Source organism: Photinus pyralis, unplaced genomic scaffold, assembly GCF_008802855.1.
Source record: "Photinus pyralis isolate 1611_PpyrPB1 unplaced genomic scaffold, Ppyr1.3 Ppyr1.4_LG5, whole genome shotgun sequence".
Taxonomy (NCBI): Eukaryota; Metazoa; Arthropoda; class Insecta; order Coleoptera; family Lampyridae; genus Photinus; species Photinus pyralis.
Window position 1 is genome coordinate 21,761,750 of NW_022170596.1, and position 22,261 is coordinate 21,784,010.

The window sequence follows — 22,261 nt, forward strand, 5'->3', positions numbered from 1 at the left end:
TTGCTTAATGAAGCAGCTCAGGGTGAAGTTCTTGGCCAAATTGCCATAAATCCCTCAATTTAACATTAGTTTTTTTTTGTTAATTATTAAATTTTTGTGAATATTGACTTTATTGGTACCAAAGAAAAGCATATTTTAGTAGATTTCCAACGATGTGTCACAAGTATGGGGCGAGGTATGGGGTTGCCATTTAGGATTTTTGAAGTGGGGGGTTAAGGGAGAGGGAGTGAGGGGTTGTCACTGATAACGCCATATTGGTTCCCCTTCGATACCTCCGAAACGGTTTTGCGCGATTTTCAATATCTTCTTTAGTTTGGAAAATATGGCCGGCTGCAAGTTTTAAAATTGACACCCCGTATATTTTGCTGTGAGCATTGGCAAGGCCAAAAACAACCATACCCAAAAATAACTGCCCCACTATTGGCGAACAAATAAATAATGCCGTGACCCTTTCGTTTCAGGCCAACCACAACATTTCTCAATCCCAACTAATTTATTTAAATGCTTAACTCTCCCTATATAAAACAGGGAAGATACAAGAGAAGTAACAATGAAATTCGATAAGGAAATCCTGACAATCAAAACCCATTTAATAACGCAAATAAAGTTAAATTAAACTCTCCCTACCCATGCAAAATAAATCCCCATACATCAAAACTTTTACGTTATAAAATGAACCTAAAACCTAATCAATCCCCTAACTCAATAATGATCGTGTACATGAAGTGAAAAAGCGAAGATCGACTTAATACCTTCTGCAGAGGTACCTCTAAAAAGTATTATGCGAGTCACTTTGTAATTGGGCGTAAACCTGTTGAGAGCCTAGAACAAGAGATAAAAAAAATAAATAAAAAGACGGCGACATCACAGTAAGGAAGGCAAAACGACCTGTTCAACTTCCACAGCAAAACCTAAAAGAATTCATCACTTCAGCAAGCGAATTAAACAAAATGGTCATACTTACAGAATCAGAAATCCAAAATATATCCTCCAATTCGGAGATAAGGGCCTAGGCTCGCTCCTAATTATCGAACTATGCAGAGTAAACCGCTAAAAACAATAGACAATGATTGAGATGCAATTAGACCCTTCTGTTTCAACGCGCAAGCGAGCAAGAAAGATTCCGGGAAAGGAAATTGGAAAATTCAGCCCAGGCCTGCACAGAAAATCCACCGACAAATGGCGCCAGTGATCTTTTCGGTATGACAGTGAATCTCAACCAATTGAAGCAGTGACCGTAAAGCAAATATAACCAATACGTACTTACTTACAAGTTCGTTCTTTTTGGCGCCGTAAATAGTTAAAAATCAACAACTGTGTGATGTATATGGATATATTTTGTCATTAAATTAAAAGTGTGTGCGGTAATGATCGAAAGGTACTATCCTAGCCATTATAAAACTATTTATAAATAGTAATCGTATTTCAGTTCAAGATTTGGAAGTTTTATTTATGTACACTTACACAATCAAGTAAAACAAGAATGTTCTACCTATTATGGTAATATCGAGCTAAATCCTGCCTATGTTTGGTAAGATAGAGACTTAACCATTACAAACTGTAGCTATATTACTCTATGGAAGATTGGTTAGTATCCAAAATGTTATGGAGTAGGCGACCATTGCTTCCAAGTTTTTATTTCATTGTAAAGAGCACCCCCTGGGCATTCCGTTGCCCCTACTTGTCCATGGCCCAATAGTTTGTAGTCTCTTTTTATGTGTCCTTTCGCTACTCCTTCTTGAATAAGAGTTTTGAGGGCGGCTAATGCGGAATCATTCGGCGATGTAGCTGAAAGTAAATCATGAAGTGCTTATACCGCAATGAAACTCGAACGCGTACAAACATAATCTCCAACTATACAAATTCCAATACTGTTACTATTGTATCTGAGTGCGTGTGCTCCAATTTTCCCCCAACCTCGACCTTCGTACACGTTTCCGTCCTCACAAACCTGAAAACAGTCCGTCATTGTCGGCGTGGAATTGCAATAAACTTACCAAGAAGTTATAACCAATGTCATTCCACTCGCGATTGTCCATGTGAAAATTTTGGAGCGCTTGTAAGACAGTTGTGCATTTGTCTTTAGTAACACAAGATGGAGTAGCGCTGTGATGCACAATAACGTAAGATGGAGGATTCACCGTGAATGACTGCAGAGGTCGCTTGCTGTTTTTGGCACCCCATTCGCTTCGACTTATTATTTTTGCACTGAAATTACGATAATGTTTATCACCATATGCGGCATTACCCCAACCTATCGTTCACCATGTGGATTCTTGATCATTAAATTATTTCACTGAGAAACTTACGGTTGCACTTGAAAGACTAATTATCATTAACCAAATAGGATAGATAGCCATAGGTAATTATCAGAGTGACTAAGTGTTATATAGATAAAAAGTAGCTCCCTCAACAATGGCGCAAATTTGTCAAAAAAGAAATGCATTTTCACCGCTTGTGCCATTTTTGATCTAGTTCCGATCTAAGCCTAACGGCGATGTATATGTATGAAGAACTTTAGAACTCTGGCATTTGGCACAGACGAGAAAACTCCTGTGTGTGTAATTTAAAAAAAATCCCAAAATTATCTTATTATCTTAGGTGAATGAACACCGTATCTATTATTAATAAAGGTACAGACGAATATATTGATACACAATCATTAAGTAAATACCATAAGTTTACCAAGGGGCATCGACATTCCTGGTTTCGATTAATTTGACAAAACACGATATGATAAAGTGTAACAAGTTCCCACCTAAGTGGATTGATAAAGACACTAAACCTTCCCCATACTTCTTTTAATTATTTCAGGAAGAAGTATGGGGAAGGTTTAGTGTCTTTATCAATCCACTTAGTCAATATCACCCCGTTTTGAGTCGTTATAAGATAGATAGCTACCAATTAAGTTCCCACCGGGTCCGTTAACTTGGCCCCCCCACTGAGAGATTTCATAGTCGTATTATTTTGAAATGAATGCGCTCGTTACGCGCCACCGATAATAACTCTTGCGCCATTATCGTTTTTTAGAAATCCGAAAAAACATTTGGGTGGGGGGGCCAAGTGAACGTAGCCCCCCCCCCAGTACGTATTTTGTCCCTTGTAACTAGGTCACCTGATACATTTGGTTATGCGCTCAATTGCGCCACTTGAATTAAAGCTAGCGCCATTACGGTTAAGCCGTGACAAATTTTCAAAAAGTGGGGGGGCCAACTTAACGTTTTTAAAAGTTACTTTTTTTTAACATCTTTTCATACGAAATTGTACTCTCAGGTATGCGCTGAAATGCGCCGTAAAAAGATATCTTTGCGCCATTATTGTTTTTTGGTTATCCTTAAATATATTTGGGGGGGGCCAAGTGAACGGAATCCCCCATAACGCATTTTGCTACCGGTATTTGTGCCACTTGATACATCTGGTTATGAGCTCAATTGCGCCACTTGAATTAAAGCTAGCGCCATTACGGTTAAGCCATAAAAAATTTTTAAAAAGTGGAGGGTCTAACTTAGCGTTTTCAAAAGTTATTTCCGGAAGTGCGTCCATTTTGAAAATATTTTACATCGATTCGGCCTTCGGAGTAACTCCTAAATACAAATTTTTAAAAACCTACCTATTTTACTTTCTCAGAATCGTTTAACTAAAGCTCCCAAAAAAACACCCTGTATAGTGTTTCTGAAACACTATAATGGCGCCAAGATTTTTGTTTACGGCGCATTTTAGCGCATGATGAAAGGTACGATGTAGTAGAAAAAACATGTTAAAAAACGTAACTTTTGAAAACGTTAAGTTAGCCCCCCCCCCTTTTTAAAAATTTTTTATGGCTTAACCGTAATGGCGCTAGCTTTAATTCAAGTGGCGCAATTGAGCTCATAACCAGATGTATCAAGTGGCACAAATACCGGTAGCAAAATGCGTTATGGGGGATTCCGTTCACTTGGCCCCCCCCCCCCCCAAATATATTTAAGGATATCCAAAAAACAATAATGGCGCAAAGATATCTTTTTACGGCGCATACCTGAGAGTACAATTTCGTATGAAAAGATGTTAAAAAAAAGTAACTTTTAAAAACGTTAAGTTGGCCCCCCCCACTTTTTGAAAATTTGTCACGGCTTAACCGTAATGGCGCTAGCTTTAATTCAAGTGGCGCAATTGAGCGCATAACCAAATGTATCAGGTGATCTAGTTACAAGGGACAAAATAAGTACTGGGGGGGGGGCTACGTTCACTTTGCCCCCCCAAATGTTTTTTCGGATTTCTAAAAAACGATAATGGCGCAAGAGTTATTATCGGTGGCGCATATGAGCGCATAACGAGCGCATTCATTTCAAAATATTACGACTATCAATCTCTCAGTGGGGGGGGGGGCCAAGTTAACGGACCCAGCTAGCGCCATTACGGTTAAGCCATAAAAAATTTTTAAAAAGTTGAGGGTCTAACTTGGCGTTTTCAAAAGTTATTTCCGGAAGTGCGTCCATTTTGAAAATATTTTCCATCGATTCGGCCTTCGGAGTAACTCCTAAATACAAATTTTTAACCTTTCTCAGAATCGTTTAACTAAAGCTCCCAAAAAAACACCCTGTATAGTGTTTCTGAAACACTATAATGGCGCCAAGATTTTTGTTTACGGCGCATTTTAGCGCATGACGAAAGGTACGATGTAGTAGAAAAAACATGTTAAAAAACGTAACTTTTTAAAACGTTAAGTTAGCCCCCCCCCTTTTTAAAAATTTTTTATGGCTTAACCGTAATGGCGCTAGCTTTAATTCAAGTGGCGCAATTGAGCTCATAACCAGATGTATCAAGCGGCACAAATACCGGTAGCAAAATGCGTTATGGGGGATTCCGTTCACTTGGCCCCCCCAAATATATTGAAGGATAACCAAAAAACAATAATGGCGCAAAGATATCTTTTTACGGCGCATTTCAGCGCATACCTGAGAGTACAATTTCGTATGAAAAGATGTTAAAAAAAAGTAACTTTTAAAAACGTTAAGTTGGCCCCCCCACTTTTTGAAAATTTGTCACGGCTTAACCGTAATGGCGCTAGCTTTAATTCAAGTGGCGCAATTGAGCGCATAACCAAATGTATCAGGTGACCTAGTTACAAGGGACAAAATACGTACTGGGGGGGGCTACGTTCACTTGGCCCCCCCCAATGTTTTTTCGGATTTCTAAAAAACGATAATGGCGCAAGAGTTATTATCGGTGGCGCATATGAGCGCATAACGAGCGCATTCATTTCAAAATAATACGACTATGAAATCTCTCAGTGGGGGGGGGGGCCAAGTTAACGGACCCGTTCCCACCTAACTGTGAAGAAAACCGTACAAAGGGTTTTTCCAGCTGTTTCACTTCATACAAAAACGACGCTATTGGGCTGTAAGGTGGATGGGATAATTCTGTGAAGCCATCAGTTTGCAATAATTATGACCATAGCGAATCTTGTGCATTTTTCGTGTAACATCGCACTTTTTGTTTTCCATGAGTTCTGTCGTTTTGCTTAAAAAACCTGAAGCAGTTAATCGTGCTTCTATAAAACTAGTCTGGTCGCCATAAATTTTCCAAACGAACGAAGGGTTTTTGCCGTTTTTTGGGAACCAATATGGACCAAATGCGTTGATTCCTATTTGTGGGAGGGCTATAACACTTACGTTTCGTCGCCTGTGACAATCACCACAAATAACTGTCATCGTTCGGCAAAACGTCCAAGTGCTGCTGACAAATTTCTTTCCTCCTATGCTTTCCTCAGCTCTTGACTCAACTGGTCCTCCTATCTTGGGTCGTTCGAGTTTCAACCCCATCGAAATTGTTTGGACTGAAAATGTACTTCAAAATGAGATGAACCGTTAGTATCGTACATCTGGGTCATTATGTCATGCATAACTTTAGCACCATGCGATTCATTCACTCATTCTTCGAAAAAAAAAGTAAAGCCAATACTGCCTAATGTTGTGGAGGCGTAAAAAATTACGCCAAGGTACTTACGACACTATAGAACTATAGAAACTGTAGAAAATAGGGAAGCTTTGGTCTTCCCTCTGATTGTCAAAGCGGAGGCTTTTACTGACAGAATGACATCTTCACTGTAATTTGGTTAAAACACGAGTTTGGACGGCCAACCTTTGGACTTTGAACTGCGAGGAAACTTTAAACTTTGAACGGCGACCAAACTTTGGACTTTGAATGCTCAGCAGCCTATGAACTGTTGCTTCTAAGATTATCACATCTTCTATTTAGTGTTGAAAGTCCTCGTCAGGAGGCCAGCGAGATAACTTGGGCCGCGCCTTTTTTTTGTATGTACGGGTGGCACTCTCTAAGTACAGATGTTTTCAGGTCGCATCAACATCCGTCTGTGTGACCTTATGGAATTTTATATGAATTTGAGTTAGGATATCTTCATTGTGCTTATATGGCTATCACTTGCTTTCGTCAAGCTATTTTGTTGTAAAGTCACCCTCAAATGGCCTTGACACTGAGAGTATTTGTTTGGGTTCTACGAGTTGAAGAGCTAAAGGTAATTGATTTAATCTCAAGAGTTGTCGTGAAGATTTCGTAGATGCCATGTGATATCGATGATCTCGCCGTTTGACCTTCGAATTTCAATTAACAATGGGTGTTAATTAAACTGCCGAATTTGGAGATTGCATTCCGGTCATTTGACTAACCATAATTAATTAGTAACATTTAAATGAGTTGCAGAACCGCCCAATTGAGCTGGAATTTATCTCAAAAGAAGCGTTCTTTAAAAACTGGAATTTTGACACCGGTCCCGTATTTTTGAGACGTCTGGGAAGGACGCAATTAATTAAAAAAGTTTTAATTCGTTTGAACGTATCGAAGGTATAAGCGTACGAGATCAGACTTCTAAAATTGTCTACTTGCATTCTCTGTTATTTCATCACTTCACTGCATTCTACTTCATGTGTATTTCTTAGATTGCATACGTTAGCGGCAAAGCCCATTACGTCGCTAAACTTATGTTTGCCTAGGTAATTCCAGCATTGCCGTACCTCTCCAGGTAACCTTCGAGATTATTTCGTATTACGGACATTGCCTGATGTGTAATTCGGCAATCTTAGGTTTGCTAGATATGGGTTAGGTAATGTTCCAAATCATTTTATGTAGGTAATTAAAGAAAGACAGGGTGTCCCAGTTCAGCTGGTGAGCTTCGAATTTAAAAAAAAATTCCAAAAATATACTGGGAATAAATATACTATTTAAATAAATTAAGTCATATTCGGTTTAACAAAATTTTCCTTAGCCTTTTATAACTGGAAAAATGTTTATTGTGGAAAAAACCCTTTTTAAATTTGAAACTCACACAAACTGCAAATTTCTTCGTTTAGTCAATAATTACGTTAAAAATATGTCAGTTTCAACTGGGACACCATATATTAACTGATGTTTGCGTCAGTTCTGACTGTCTTTTAAGATATTTCGAACATGGCCTAACCGACATCTGAAAAACCTAAGAATGCCGAATTACGTATCAGGTAAAGTCGGTAATGCGAAATCAAAATGCTTAAGTTCTCAAGATTACTCAGCTTTTCTGGATTTCGTCGGTTTCTTTGATTCTCAAGGTTCTCGATTCGAAATATAAATAGGAAACCTTATTGCTTAGTGACCAATTTAAGATAAAAAATTTGCTCTGCCCAGCACAGATACTGGGCAGAGCAAATTTTTAATCTGTACACTTATTTACGGCATTTCCGTAAAAAAGTGAGTCACTTTTTATCCCAATGCACTACCTCCCTTATTAACGTGCGGGTGGTAAAAAGAACGCACTTTCCATTTGACATATTATCGTTTCTGGTTGGGTGTACAATATTCCAAACATACTGTAGAATATTGTAACATTATTTTCGAAGGATTCTAAAGTGTCAGTTTTTGTATACATGTGTCTGATACCAAATGTATGGAGCACCCGGTATATACAAAAATATTTTTGCGTTATGCACATTAAATCAGCAAACAATTTTGTATTTTAACTTTTTTGTAACATCGGCCTGATAGGAGATATCGCCCAATATGGCTCCAATTGGACATTGTGTATGTATAATGTATACTGTGTTTCTTGAATCCTAGATTCTTCTTTGCGGAATAACAATTCGTGATATTTTAACGAGCTTACCGTCGAATAAAGAATGTCTATGTTGTTTAGGTATAATACCTCGTTTTTTTTTTTGCTTTCGGCTTTCGTGCAATATTTTCGCCGCTTAAATATTCATTTCAGATACTCTTTACGTCATCGATTTTCTGTGAATTCGTTATAGTTTAGATTATTGGTAGAATTCATTTCCTAGTTCATTATTCCGCCACTAGAGGGCACGCAAAGTATCTTTCAATACCTCAATAATATTGATCAATTTCACTTTCTGTAGTCTTTCGCTTGCGCAAAATGGATCCTGTATATACAGTGGTTGCCAACCCGTAGATGTCTACGGACCACTCAGCCTGAAAGTGAATTACCACAAACCACCCATTATATTATTATTACGTACATACACCCTAAGAGTTGTAACCAAATTCAAGGGTGATTAAACACAATAATTTTTCAAAAACAACCTATCATCACTAATTAAAAAAATGACAAACATTTAACAGTCAGTAAACGTAGAAATAGCACAATACACCCTGTGTAAAATGCTTATTTAAAAAACTGACTTTTCAACGATTTTATGTATTATAAACTTGGATAAAAAGCAGTTAATCCAACTGATCAATTGCAGTGCATTACAATTTGAGGGATTGTTTAAACTCAGTTGCGGAATGAATACGTATTACGTACATTAGGTACAAGAAACCAGCGAACTACTTCAATGAGAAGTTTCACCCATTAGAGGTATAGTATCTCAAACTACAGCTTTTCTCAGCGAAGTTTGCGTGAACTATTTCGCTCCTTTCCATTATACCTGCACACATCAATAAAATTCCTTCTCGTGGTTTTGTGCTGCGTATTTAGCGGTATCATTTTTTCCCTCCTTATGTTACGAGAGACCCCTAATATAATCTCCTATTAATCTTCGAATTGATTGGAAGGATGTGACGTATTTTTATTAGCCGTGGAGATGTCAAAATGGTTCGTTATTTCAGTTATATAATCTTATACTTCTGTAAAAAAAATAATAATATAATTTTGAAGTGCGCTCTCAGTTAAGTAAGCCCAAAGTATTGATTTCCAATCGGAAAACTTAAAATCCTGAATAGAATACATTTATGTTTCTTTTCCAAAGCAGCAGGATAATCGCCTTTGATAGTACAAATTATTCAAACAAAGGTAAATCATCCAGGGATATAAAAAGGAATATCAGTGTAAAGTGCAAAATGCATAGTAAAATCATTTTGAAAGTTTTTTTTAAGCGGATTTTTGATTCTCACTAACGGTCAGTTGGTCGAGCGCTTTTTTAAATCGATCGAGATCTCGGCAACGGAATGTCCTAGAAAATTCGGGTTTTCGGCATTATATTCGTACTATCGTGGTATTCGTGCATCGCTTGAAGGTTAAAAGTGATTGGTCCATGAAATTCAATTGTACTCTGAACAAATATGTAAGTAAATGTTTACATAATTCGTTGTTGGATTTCAAAATGTCCGCGTCGTCACACCAAATTTTTCAAATTGAAGAGTTGAAGAGTCGAAAGCGATTGGAAATTTGCTGTACGTGCATATTTGGAGCACGAAGATCTGTTTAAGCACATAGCAAATGAAACACCTGTCGAGGTATCTCCAATTTACATCGACTCAGTATGCAACAATTCCGGCGAAAGAAGAAGCGATCACATCAAAGATTTTTTTTATTCATTGGCATCATCTCAATATTTCCAAGGTGGGAGGAGGCACACCATAAAATTTTGTGGTAATTTTTGAAAGTCTTTATTAGATACATCACATGTGGCCTTTGACCTACGGGCTAGCCGACCAGTGCTCCCAAGTTTTAATTTCGTTATAAAGAGCGGCCCCAGGAGACTGCGATGCTGCAACTTGCTTGTGGCCCAGTAACTTGTAATTGCCATTAATCTGTCCTTGCGATACACCCCATGCTATAAGATCTTTAAGAGCGTCCAACGCTTCCTTTTTCGGCAAGGTTGCTAAAAATGAAGCTGTAGTATTGAAGCCTAGACCTAATCCGTACATTGATAATTGCCGATCACGCATATTCCGATACTTTTATTATTGTAGTTGCGTGTGTGAGCTCCACTCTTACCCCAACCTCGGCCTTCGTAGACACTTCCGTCTCCTCCAATCTGAAAGAGTATGATGGGGTAGAGTATTATGATTGGAGGACTTACCAGAAAGTTGTAACCTATGTCATCCCAGTGATTACGAGTCATGTGGTCATTTTGGAACACTTTTACCATTCTCTTGCAGCTAGCTTCATCATTGCAGGGCTCAGTAACGCTGTGATGTATAATAACATATGGGACAGGATTCTGGGCTAACGATTGCTGAGGTTTAGAACTACTTTTCGCGCCCCATCCACTTCGATCGATTATCTTAGGAGCATTTGCTATGGGCTTGACATTTGTATTGTAATTGTAGAGAGTTACTCACCTGTAACAATTCCAAAACAAAACACACATACGAATACAAGAACAACTTCGCGTACATCCATGGTTTTCTATTAAATATATTGAGGGTAACAGGGAAATATTGTTATTGAGTATATATATATCACAAAACAAGCGTGCTAAAAAGATTATCAACGTAATTAATCATAGGATAGATATGACAAGAAATAATTTGGTAATTCCCTTATTTTGCTTACTCAATTTTGCAGATAAAGGTAGTGATTAAATGTCAGTATTCCAAAAATAGCAAACATTGCCATACAAATGGGGGAAAAACATACATGTTACTGTGGTACCAACGTGGTTGGAAATTTTGCTAGACTTCCATGTACGAGGCCATGAAATATCAAATTTTGTCGAAGTCATGTTTTTCTCGACCCCGTTTAGGAGTGTGCCATGTTGGGAGTTGGAATTTTGGGGGTCCGTTAACTTGGCCCCCCCCCCCACTGAGAGATTTGATAGTCGTATTATTTTGAAATGAATGCGCTCGGTATGCGCTCATATGCGCCACCGATAATAACTCTTGCGCCATTATCGTTTTTTAGAAATCCGAAAAAACATTTGGGGGGGCCAAGTGAACGTAGCCCCCCCCCCCAGTACGTATTTTGTCCCTTGTAACTAGGTCACCTGATACATTTGGTTATGCGCTCAATTGCGCCACTTGAATTAAAGCTAGCGCCATTACGGTTAAGCCGTGACAAATTTTCAAAAAGTGGGGGGGGGGCCAACTTAACGTTTTTAAAAGTTACTTTTTTTTAACATCTTTTCATACGAAATTGTACTCTCAGGTATGCGCTGAAATGCGCCGTAAACAAAAATCTTGGCGCCATTATTGTTTTTTGGNAGGGGGGGGGGGCTACGTTCACTTGGCCCCCCCAAATGTTTTTTTCGGATTTCTAAAAAACGATAATGGCGCAAGAGTTATTATAGGTGGCGCATATGAGCGCATAACGAGCGCATTCATTTCAAAATAATACGACTATGAAATCTCTCAGTGGGGGGCCAAGTTAACGGACCCATTTTGGAGGGGTAGCTTCCAAACATTTTATTTATTTGAAGAACATGTGTATTGTTCTACCCTCTATCACGCGATTTTTTGTGCTACCTTCAACTAAAATGTAGTACCCTTTATGTTAAACTACGCAGGGTTCTGTTTTTCAAGTTGTTGGGCATTTTGTTGTGTGTGTGGGGGGGGGGCAGCTTGATCCCCTCTCCCTTCTTTCGTGAATTGCTCTTCAAAGGCACGTTTCGCTACGCGTGGCTTCGTTGTTTTGTCTGCTAATTTCTTCTAATTGTTTTACAACCACAATTAGCGGAATATACAAATGTTTGTGTGCTGTCCTTATTTCGCGTATATCGCTGGATATATCTCAAGAGTTAAGAGTGAAGAGTTCAACTACTGTTTAAACCGAGTAAATTTGCGTTGTTTCCTTTAGCAATTTGACTCGAAAAATTGTCAACCTAATTGCTAGGCAACAGATTTTCATTACCTAAACAACCCAAATTTACTCGGTAAAATACAAACCTCTTGTGCAATTAGAAGTGAAAAATACCATAAGCGAAAACTTTAATTGCATCAACCAATGCACCAGTAACTACTAGAAAATTAACCTTGAATGTAGAGGAAAAATCCGTAAAATTACAAACATTTTCTTGACTAATTATTATTTAATTAATTAAAGCGTTACATAAGTAAGTACCCCGGCGTGGAGCTCTCTGAAAACTATCCCATATACCTCAAAACATTAAACTTGGAAGTAGACTGAAGTAGTGCTACTCTAATTCGTAACAAAGTAACGTTACGAGAAATAAATCTCTTAAACGAAGATCTCGAGCCAGAAATTAAATTAGCTAAGCGAGACAAAACATTGACTTGGAGCAATTAATGCTCGATTACAAATACAAGGTGAATTCAAAAGACTAAACAATGCAAGATTTGGTTAATTTTGGATTTCGATAATCGTTCTTTAGACATCCTCTTTACTGAAATCATTCTGTCATCTGTCAAATCATTTTCGCTTCATAGCAGACTTGCTAGTTCACCACTTGATCTCAGTATTTTACTGCCGTGATAGCAATCAGCACAGAAGTAGCAATATAAGGGCTAGGTCCTCCTTGCCGTTGATCATAGGTCGACAGGTTGCCCCGGGTTCCAGACGGCGGCAGAGTGGAGTTGAACCAGTTGGTTTTTCTTGTATTCTTCTGTTCAGCGCCCCAGAAAGGTTCAAGGACCTCCAATTGCATTTGAGGGAAATCCTGGGGCGCGCCCTCTTTATTTTTTGTGATCTACGAGTGAGTATGTTAGGAAAAAATCGAATTCGTCCCCTTAGCTCGCCACGGAGCCCCAGAAAGGGATGTCCACATAGACACCAGAACTCGCATTTTGTTGTCTTGGGGGGGGGGGGGGGGGGGGTTATTAATCATTTACTAAGTTTTTGAAAGAAACGTGCATAATTTTTATATACGACAACCAATTGGTCTACAATTTTGCATTCGCATGCCTTTAGTGGTTTCAAGTAAAACTTTTGAAAATTGTGTAGGGGGGGGGGGGGGGGGTAAACATGTCCCACCCCTTATCGTATTCTAATGAAAAGTCTCATCGAAAATCGAAATAAATTAGGTTGTACAAGTTTTCTACCAACTATATACTTCCCTTCTTTCTGGCTCCTTATCAAAAGAAGTGGTTTGGGGGAGGGGGAGTGGAAATAGATGTATCCTTCATGGTACTCCAATGACAGGTCTCAATCAAAGGAATTAATTTTTACCAACCATAGCCCTCCTCTTCGACCCTTTATACGGTTTTTCGGAGGAAAGTACTAACAAAGGCAAAATAGACATATCTATTGGCGAAGCCGAAGCAAATACCTTGACAACGAAGAGTGTCGGAGGAGGATAAAAGGCAATTGGAACCAAAGCTTTCAGTGCAAATATCTGCAGAATGGAGTTTTGGAGGATTTTGAATGTATTCCAGGCGGCCTTTAAATGTTTACGTGTAAAGAGCCTCCTTCCCATTAATCATGTGCGAAGAAAATAAGCATCGATAGCATGCTACTACAATATAACCCAACCATTTACTAAGCTATTTCGGTTTTAAAAAAATGCGCTTTATCTGTACAATCTATGCCTGTTTATTTCTGTTACCCAATTTGTGATATATAATGAAATCGATTTGTTTGCCTAGAAATTGCCATTTTTTCTGGTGAAAGAACACAAAAAAACTTAATTTCATATGCTTCTTTTACACTCACGTATGATTTCGTAGCAAAATATGAAACCCCGTCTAGGATGAAAGACACTGTTGATAATGCAACCGGAAACGTCACAAAATTGTACACAGCTTACGGAGAATCAACTCACCTGGCTACCAAGTTCATGTGAACAAATAGTTTACAAAATAGTACATTATATATCAAGGTAGAGAAGTCCAGTATTATTGCCTGAGCACCAAGATTACATCTCGAGGCGCTTGCGCCGAGGGGTGTAAGGTGCGAAGGCAATAATAGACTTCTCTACCGTGGTATATATACTATTTTTTTCACTACTAGCACTTGAAATCCTCGAAATTAACATATTGTATTGATAAGAGAGTTAACGGTTGGACAGAATTTTTGTTTATTAATTTAACATGTCAATCAAGTACGTGGAAGTACAAGTCAAATAGGCCGTATTTTGTTCATTGAGATTTTTCAAAGAGTAATTTCGTTCGAATTTTTTCAAAATGTGATAATTTTAGGTATGTAATTTCTCTGGAAATTGCGAATGGTGGCAATTATTCGTTTTATAGAACTTGTCTAAACGTTCATTGAGCGAAATTTCGGGTTGTGTTTTCTAAAAGTGACAGCGTGACAGTTCTCATTATTGACTACTAGTTAATAATAAAAAATTATTAACCACTTTGACCAATTGCCGAGAAAGCCTACTTTACAAGTGGAAAAAAGGTTAATAATCATGTCATCAGACGCTAGTAGTGAAAAAAATACATTATCAATTGGATAACAGGAGTAAAAGATCACTGTGTAGAAGGATATAGCTCCCGCAGGTGACAGCATGCAGGTCTGATTTCGCATCGAGTAGGTCATTAAAGAACAGTCCACTTTCCGCTGGTCAATCCGTTACCGCCCGCTCTGAGACCGCTTGCCCAATCGGCAATCTGACTCGACGATAGAGCCGATTTATCTAGATAGTGAAATCCTGGCCAATGCAGTGTGTTGTCGCCACTTTAGAGACTGCTAAACCCCAGTCATCTGCCATTACGGGTCGCCTCTCATGGCATAAACACGTGGGTGCTGCCTTTAAACGGGATTTTCACTTAAGGCTGTCTGTGCTTCCCCTTGTTATCTTCCCCCAGCTAGATCATTAAACTGGTGCGGATTCTCGGTACATATCCTTTATCATCTTGGTATACGCAACACAATTAACCCAAACACTTTTTGGTCCATTTTGCAATGTGTAACTTTTCGTATATCCCCTTTTCTCCACGAAGTTGTCGGATTTCAAAATGTATGATCTAACATTGTATGCAGACTGTCAAAATCACAAGGAGTACAGTACCAATCCAAACATTTATATAACTGCCTTCCCTTAGATATAAGGATTTTAGACTAGCCCATATTTAAGAGACGCATAAAAAATTTTCTTCTATGTAGCGCATTTTATTCTTTTAACGAGTTTGTGGCTAGTGGTAGATTATGTAATTAGTTTTTATTGCGATTTTACTGTTTTTAGTTTGTTTGTTATATTGTTTGTTATATACTATTATTTTTAAAGTTTGTATTTTACCGTTTCTTTTGACGAGTGTAAGTGTAATTCACACCTTCTCACAATTAAATATTATTATTATTATTATTATGATAAGGTACACGTTCTCTAGACGTTATTTCGGTCTAAACACCGAAAATAATGACGGAAAATCCTGTATATGACAATGTTTCAATTTATTAAGTGCAAGTCTAGGGGAGTATCTACGAATAAGGACAGAGTTGGTTTATTGTACTTGAATTTGATATCTCAGTGTCTATTCTTTCATTTTAGAATTGTTTGTAAGTGCGTTTTATTTTCTTTCTTTAAAACTTATGTAAATTATTTATTTACATTTGTGTATTTCATCGTAAAACATGGAATTGCGTGTTAAAATGTATGGACATCTGGTCGCTTGGGATAAGAAGTTTTGTTATCGAACGAAATTTAATGCACGTGATCTTATCGCTGTTAGAGGAGATACCGAACATGCAGATGTGTGCATCAGTTCGCTGTAAGCGGATACTCGTTCCTGCGAAGTTGGCGTTATCAAGTCTGATTGTGACTGGCGGTTGATTTCAAGATCTTGGGGTTTCTTTAAATACGAGAATCAACGTAGAAATGCGGCTGCCGATAGCTGCTAGTTTTCGCGACGGTAAAACGAGCGCGTAAATTTGTTTACGCTAACTTCTCTGTATTTGTTTAATTGACGCCGCAGTTTGTCTGTTTCGAAATAAAGTGTGCAAAAGAAGTTAAGCAATCTTAATAAAAGATTAAACTTATTGTCAAGTGAAATAGTCAAAGTTTTTTAAACGGTTTGTTCCGTATTTAGAAACAGTTACTACAAGTGGCAATTAACAAAGCAGTTGTCTGTTTATCGAAGTTAAAAGTTTTCACCGTCCAGGCATCCACCGAATTTTATCTTATTAAGCCAGTTCGAGTTATTGAGTTCAGTTTACTAAAGGAGAAGTGAGTTTTCTGAAGATGTTCGTGACTGTTTTTGTATCTTTGATAAGTACACCTGAATATCGCACACCTTTCACGGTCAAATTATTTGGATTCTTTAAAAGAAACCGTAAGTAATTTGAGATTTTTTAATATCGACCACTTGCGTGCGGGGTATTACGGTTTTAATTATCTCATGCGCTTCGGAATTAAGTTTTTGTCATTGTCAATCTATCAATGGTGTGTTTATTCGAATCCTTTATGCGACCCGGAGAGTAATATCAATTTTTTATTCGGATCAAAGGTTTATTTCAGGTGTTAATTAAAATTAATAACATTCTTTGGAATTTTTGGAAGTTGTCCGAGGCCACCGAGTCTCTCACATTGAAAAAAAATTAGTTCAATGCTAGGACTTTTCTTTTAACAGATGACGGACGTTTTGTGGGTGGCGTTGCGACCGCACACCGTTGCACACAGCAACATGTAAGTAGAATGACAAAGCGGTCTTGACCATGGGTATCTGATTTGCCGTTTCCCGCACTTCACACACTGAAACCGCATGGTATTTTGCATCTTTATCGGAAGCAGAATATTGGTTAATTTACAAATCCAACAGATGTCACACAATATATACAAACTTCTCACGATCGTTATTCCTTTAATCTTAGCAAAAAGAGAAGTGCGGTGTGTTTGCTTAACTTCACACATGCAGTATTTATTTAATTGACTTGTGGTAGTTTTGGTAGCAGATGTGACACTGTTGTGAAATCAAACTTTTTTGTACTAAAAATAATTCATTGCAATTCTGCTTATGACCTTCCCATATGCACGTAATTATAAGGTGAACACGATGCTTTTTTCATAAAGATGGTGTTATCTAATGTAAAAACGAACCCCTCTTAAAGGTCAAAGGAACAGGAGTACGAAAAAAAGATCGAGCACAACATTTTTCACTAAAATATGATATTGAATTTCGAGAACAATGTGTTGAGGAAAAAACACAGTTTGCTTCTTAAGATATTCAATCGGCGTACATGCGCTGACGGACTCTAAACGCGTTAACAAGCTAGCTAGTAAAAGACCCCGCGGGGAGTAATATTTTAACTAAGTATTTTCCGTTGATATCAGGAAAAGAAAATAATTTCTAATAAAAAAAAGAGCGCGCGCGCACTCTTCCATTGTAGTGGCATCGGAGTGGTCAATTAGTAAAAATGTAAAGCGCGCAGACTATTAGCATTCATGGGATATGTATAGGTTTTGCATTGTTACCTCAGAAACTTCTTTTAGTGGAAAGTTGGGACAAACGCGTTGAAAAGTTTTTGAAGTTGTTAGAAGCTTTTTGTGCCGTTACTTACTGCAGGAAAGAAAAAGATCTACGGGCCGTGTGAAACTGTAAAGGGACGCAGAATTTAATGGGCGCACGTTAATGGAGGAATTACCAACCACCGTAATTTTACATAATATGTTAGATTTCAGATAACTGTAGTAACCAGCATCTGATACTGATAACCAGTAATTTAACTATATGTCACGTCTTTTAAGTACATTACGTTAATTAGAAAATTATAATAATACTCTCATTATGTCTTTAAGAAACGCTATAATGACGACTTTTAGATGAACTACACTGATGTTAGCAATTATGTGTAATAGATCTGGTCAAGCTAAAGCAAATAAGCTGTAGGTACAAAATTACAACACGATGCACAACACCACCGCAAAAATGAAGCTTTATTACTTAGTATGAATATGGATGATCACAATTTAAATTATTGGCTGCTAATGGGAGTACCTAGGTACTGCGAACCTTCTACCTCAACTCCCGTGTTTGTAGAAGCAAAGAAAATTAATTACAATTTGAATTGACGGCGGAAGACAACGTTAATTGCAATTATGTTTGCACTAATCAATTTGATTCAAATAAATTTGAGTAATGGATTATTCCCGCTGTAAATCGCAGATTAGTTCGATTTACCTGGGCTTATGTGTGCACTTATCATTTAATTGCTATCATTGTGTAATTTTGTAGTTTATTAACACACCGTTCGCGTTGGTGTGAAGGCAAGATTATACATACTCGAGGCCTCCTAAAATAATGAATGCGCTTCAGTAATAAAATGTAGTTTTACCTTGGATATGCCATGAAGCGTAATAAATAAAATTGGTAAAAATTTGTCTATCGCAATTCATTTTACCCATGGCTAGCTCTGTAATAAAATTTAAATATCCCTTACCTTACGGAATTTTGGCCTTCTTTTGTAATTCTGAAACTCCAAACTTGGCGCTCTGGATTGACTACAGCCGAATAAATAAAAATCCCAAAAAAATTATTGACAAACTAAAGTGGGGCCAATTCCAATCTCATATTTTCGGATTCAAAATTCAACCCCTATCTCGTGGCCACGTTCCGTTCTAATTCCCCTTATCTAAATTTTTTATGCACAATATACTCCTGGAAATTTTTTACGCAAAATATTTGTACACATCTTCTGGCTAAACAGAATTTGAATTCATGCAAAGGAATACTATCATTTAAATGAAAGACAAATTCCCAACTAATTAAAAAATCAATTTCTTTTGTATGGACCCACTTGTAACAATTAAATGCAATACAAATCTGTTACATGCAGTTAATTTCCACCGATCGGTTCTTTTGAGGATATTATGATTACGTTAAAAAAACATTCGCTTCTTAAAGATAACCGACCAATACTTTATACCATTCAAAAAGGAATTAAAGTGACCCGGTGTTTTTCTTTAGGTCACAAAATGTCTGAAAAGGATCCGTCCAAGAGAAATTGAAAACTGGATCGGTTTTGCGGTGACACAGTTGAACTTTTGTGACTCGCTCTGGTACAATTGCCCCTCGTTGTATGGAAAACTTATGGCGAAATGTTACCATTAAAAATGAATTAGGCAAGTAATTTACATATTTATTAATGGAAGAACGTGCAACAATTTATTTTCTTCACTAGAAACATTTTTATTGTTAATGGTATATTTACTTGTTGAATGATCCTAGTAACAGACACGGAATTTCTAGCGCTAAATTTTTACGGCGCTGCGATTTGTTGTTATTGATGGTAACATTCATTTTCCTTTTTTGTTCATCAGCTGTGACAGAGCTGCGACCCATATGTATGAATATTTAAAGATTAGATTCGGTTAATTGGGGATTCCGCATTACTTTGTGAATGCAATTTCACTCCTTCACTTCAGTAGGAGGATACAGTTCCGTTATTCTTCTTCATTGTAAGTACGCAATTTGCATTTAATCTGCTTGACGTATATATTCTTTAGGTTTCGGCTGATATTTAATACGATTTTCCATCGGCGATTGTTCATCTACAATTCGCCCTCTTATTCAAAGAGGTATGTACAGGGTGAGTCAACGATTGCGCGGAGTATCTTAATGCCTTGAAGGTAAGATTTTTCGATAGAGTGCTTTGGTATTATGATATGGTTGAATATTCTCCACAATATTAATACATACAATATTATACATTAAAAATATAGCTTACAGGGTGTTTTTTTTGGTAGGTCCAAAGTTGCAAACGTAATAGTGAGGTGGACGTGCAAAAAAAGTCAATTTTTATCTATCTCGTCTAAAACGAAAATCATATCGATTAATTTATTTTTCAAACAATTTATTTTAAGTCCAAAAAACTAGAGAATAAGTAAAAACATTTGACTACAAAGCAAATTTAATTTAACTCCTAATGTCATCCAGTCAGTGACATTAGTTTCATTTTTTTTCATATTCACCTAGTTATTATGTAAATTAGAATTTCAGATTAAAATATAAAAAGTAGAAAAACCAAGATATTTGTTTATGTTTTTACTATCAAATTTATTCTCCAGTTTTTAAATGAATTATTAGAAAAATGAATAATAATATAAAATATCATTTTAGCTTTGAACGAGGTAGATAAAAATTGCCTTTTTTGCATGGCCACCTCACTATTATGTGAATTACATATAACTTATTTACGATTAGAATATAAAAACCAGGAGAACCAAGATATTTCGAAAACTATCAGAGATAGGTATAGGACATTATTATCAAAAGTTGAAGATTTTTGGAGGAGTTAAAAGATCACAGAAAAATATACAGCGTGTTCCATTTAAAAAAGTGAGATTTTTTAATATGAAATTTTGTAACTTTGGATCTAGAAAAAAACACCCTGTAAGCTATTTTTTTAATGTTTTATAGTAGATGTATTTATTTGACTTTTACTTAGCCCAGGATAAAAGATCATCAAAATTTAAGTAATAATTTTGATAATATACTGACGGTTGCAAATGCCCAATTTTTCTTACAAATCGAATTATCTTTAAAACTACTAGCTTTTCGGATATTAACCATATAATAAAAAAGACGTACAATTACATGTAGAATTCAAAAATGCATTCAAATACAGGGGGTTCTATTTTAAAAAAACGTACCATTTGGGCGCCCTACTTTGTGGGCGTACCCTGTATAATTCCAAATATTTTTAAAATGTGGAGAATATTCAACCATATCATAATACAAAAGCACTCTTATCTTCAAGGCATTAAGTTACTCCGCGCAATGGTTGACTCACCCTGTATATTTTAAGGTTATCAACGAAGAGGGTTACCTTTGATTTTTTCTAGGGTTTTTAGTTTTAGTTTCTACATACGAAATTGGCGTAACCTTTATCATCTACCTGCGAGTGCCAACACTTGTGGACACATTTTTCCACACCCGATAAGAAACCGCCATGTTATGAATTGGGTCACCCGGATCGTGAGCGGAGATTGATCACAGGATTCGATCTTCAACAAGGAAATAACTTCCGTAATTTTATCACTTTCAGTTGTTAATTTGTTACTTCGGTAAGTTATGGTCGACTTTTGCACGAGATTGATATGGTAGGCCGCCACTTCCTTCTGAAGAGGTTGGTGGAAAAAGTATCGTACTTGTGAGCTTACTACAAGTAAGGAGAGACCATTCAGGCATTGTTCAGTTCATTGCATTCCGAGGTTTGCGGCTTGGGAGTTTTCTTTTGTTGCCGATTTTATGGATCCGAGCTCACTTCTCTGGATGACATCTTATTAAATCAATGTAAGCGTTGCCTTTTTATGTTTTGTTGTACTTGGCCTATACGTGCGCATTTCTGTTCCGATCAATTTCTTTGTGTTAACATCAAGTACTCAATTTAATCGATCATTCTTGATTGAAGGTTGGTAAAACTGGTATATGTCAACTGTATTGTGGAGTTACTAAGATTTTTGTGTGTAACGTAACTTACAATTTTGATATTTGCATATTTTTGTGTACGCTGGGCCATCGTGAAATTTGATTTTATATACGTGAATAAACCAGTATATATTTTTGATACCTACTTAATTTGACTTGTACTCTTTTTGATCCTCGTATCTTCTCAATTTGATACAGGGAGAGGCAAGCTAGAAATTGGGTGGCGCTCAAGCTTGGTAAGTGCAACGAAGATTCCGAAAATCATTTTACCCAGAACGAACTACCGCAGTAGAAGATTCTTAAGCTCTTATTTTATGTTTCACCTTTGGTCGTTTATGGGGCGGGTTTGAGAAATTGCAGGTCTGAAATGTGAAATTTAGTTATCATTTTACGTACCTATAGCTTAAACGGTTGGAAATGGAGGATTCCTGTTATCACTTTGTATCTCTATGGGCATTTTTATTCGGAGAATCTGAATCTATCAGAATTCCCATAGCACGCTAGATGTAGAAGCTACAGGCTACTACTTTCTTATTTATTATAGGCGCCATATTGGATTTTTACGGAATGAGATAGAAGACAAAAAAAGAAAGATAATGACGACATGTCACACTATACCTCCACGGGTAACGTAATCTTGCTGAATGGACATGGCTATGATTGATTTTCTTTTTTTTTCTATCTCATCTCGTCAAAATACAACATGGTGTCCATAAGAAATAAGAAAGTAGCCTGTAGCTTCTACATCTCGCGTGATATAGAAATTCTGATAAGAGATTTAGATTCT

At 37.1% G+C, this 22,261-nt stretch overlaps 2 protein-coding genes across 2 annotated transcripts; both read right to left on the minus strand.

Annotated features, from left to right (window-relative positions):
• Nucleotides 1-1,319: 1,319 nt before the first annotated feature.
• LOC116172274 (peptidoglycan-recognition protein SC2-like) lies at nucleotides 1,320-2,335 on the minus strand. The gene is made up of 4 exons (XM_031489452.1): nucleotides 2,255-2,335; nucleotides 1,998-2,208; nucleotides 1,840-1,951; nucleotides 1,320-1,788 (listed from the first exon to the last, which is right to left on the minus strand). The coding sequence occupies exons 1-4, from the start codon at nucleotides 2,266-2,268 to the stop codon at nucleotides 1,604-1,606; spliced, it is 522 nt and encodes a 173-aa protein (XP_031345312.1). The 5' UTR covers nucleotides 2,269-2,335; the 3' UTR covers nucleotides 1,320-1,603.
• A 7,522-nt stretch (nucleotides 2,336-9,857) lies between these two features.
• LOC116172272 (peptidoglycan-recognition protein SB1-like) lies at nucleotides 9,858-10,702 on the minus strand. Its single transcript, XM_031489450.1, has 4 exons — nucleotides 10,552-10,702; nucleotides 10,290-10,507; nucleotides 10,133-10,244; nucleotides 9,858-10,088 (listed from the first exon to the last, which is right to left on the minus strand). The coding sequence occupies exons 1-4, from the start codon at nucleotides 10,610-10,612 to the stop codon at nucleotides 9,904-9,906; spliced, it is 576 nt and encodes a 191-aa protein (XP_031345310.1). The 5' UTR covers nucleotides 10,613-10,702; the 3' UTR covers nucleotides 9,858-9,903.
• Nucleotides 10,703-22,261: the final 11,559 nt, after the last annotated feature.

Coding starts and splice junctions, on each gene's coding strand:
- LOC116172274 (XM_031489452.1), bottom strand. Junction 1,952..1,997: donor ACATTGGTTATAACTTCTTG/GTAAGTTTATTG, acceptor GACTGTTTTCAG/GTTTGTGAGGACGGAAACGT. Junction 1,789..1,839: donor TATAGTTGGAGATTATGTTT/GTACGCGTTCGA, acceptor ATTTACTTTCAG/CTACATCGCCGAATGATTCC.
- LOC116172272 (XM_031489450.1), bottom strand. CDS start 10,612: ATGGATGTACGCGAAGTTGTTCTTGTATTCGTATGTGTGTTTTGTTTT. Junction 10,245..10,289: donor ACATAGGTTACAACTTTCTG/GTAAGTCCTCCA, acceptor ATACTCTTTCAG/ATTGGAGGAGACGGAAGTGT. Junction 10,089..10,132: donor CGTGATCGGCAATTATCAAT/GTACGGATTAGG, acceptor CTTCATTTTTAG/CAACCTTGCCGAAAAAGGAA.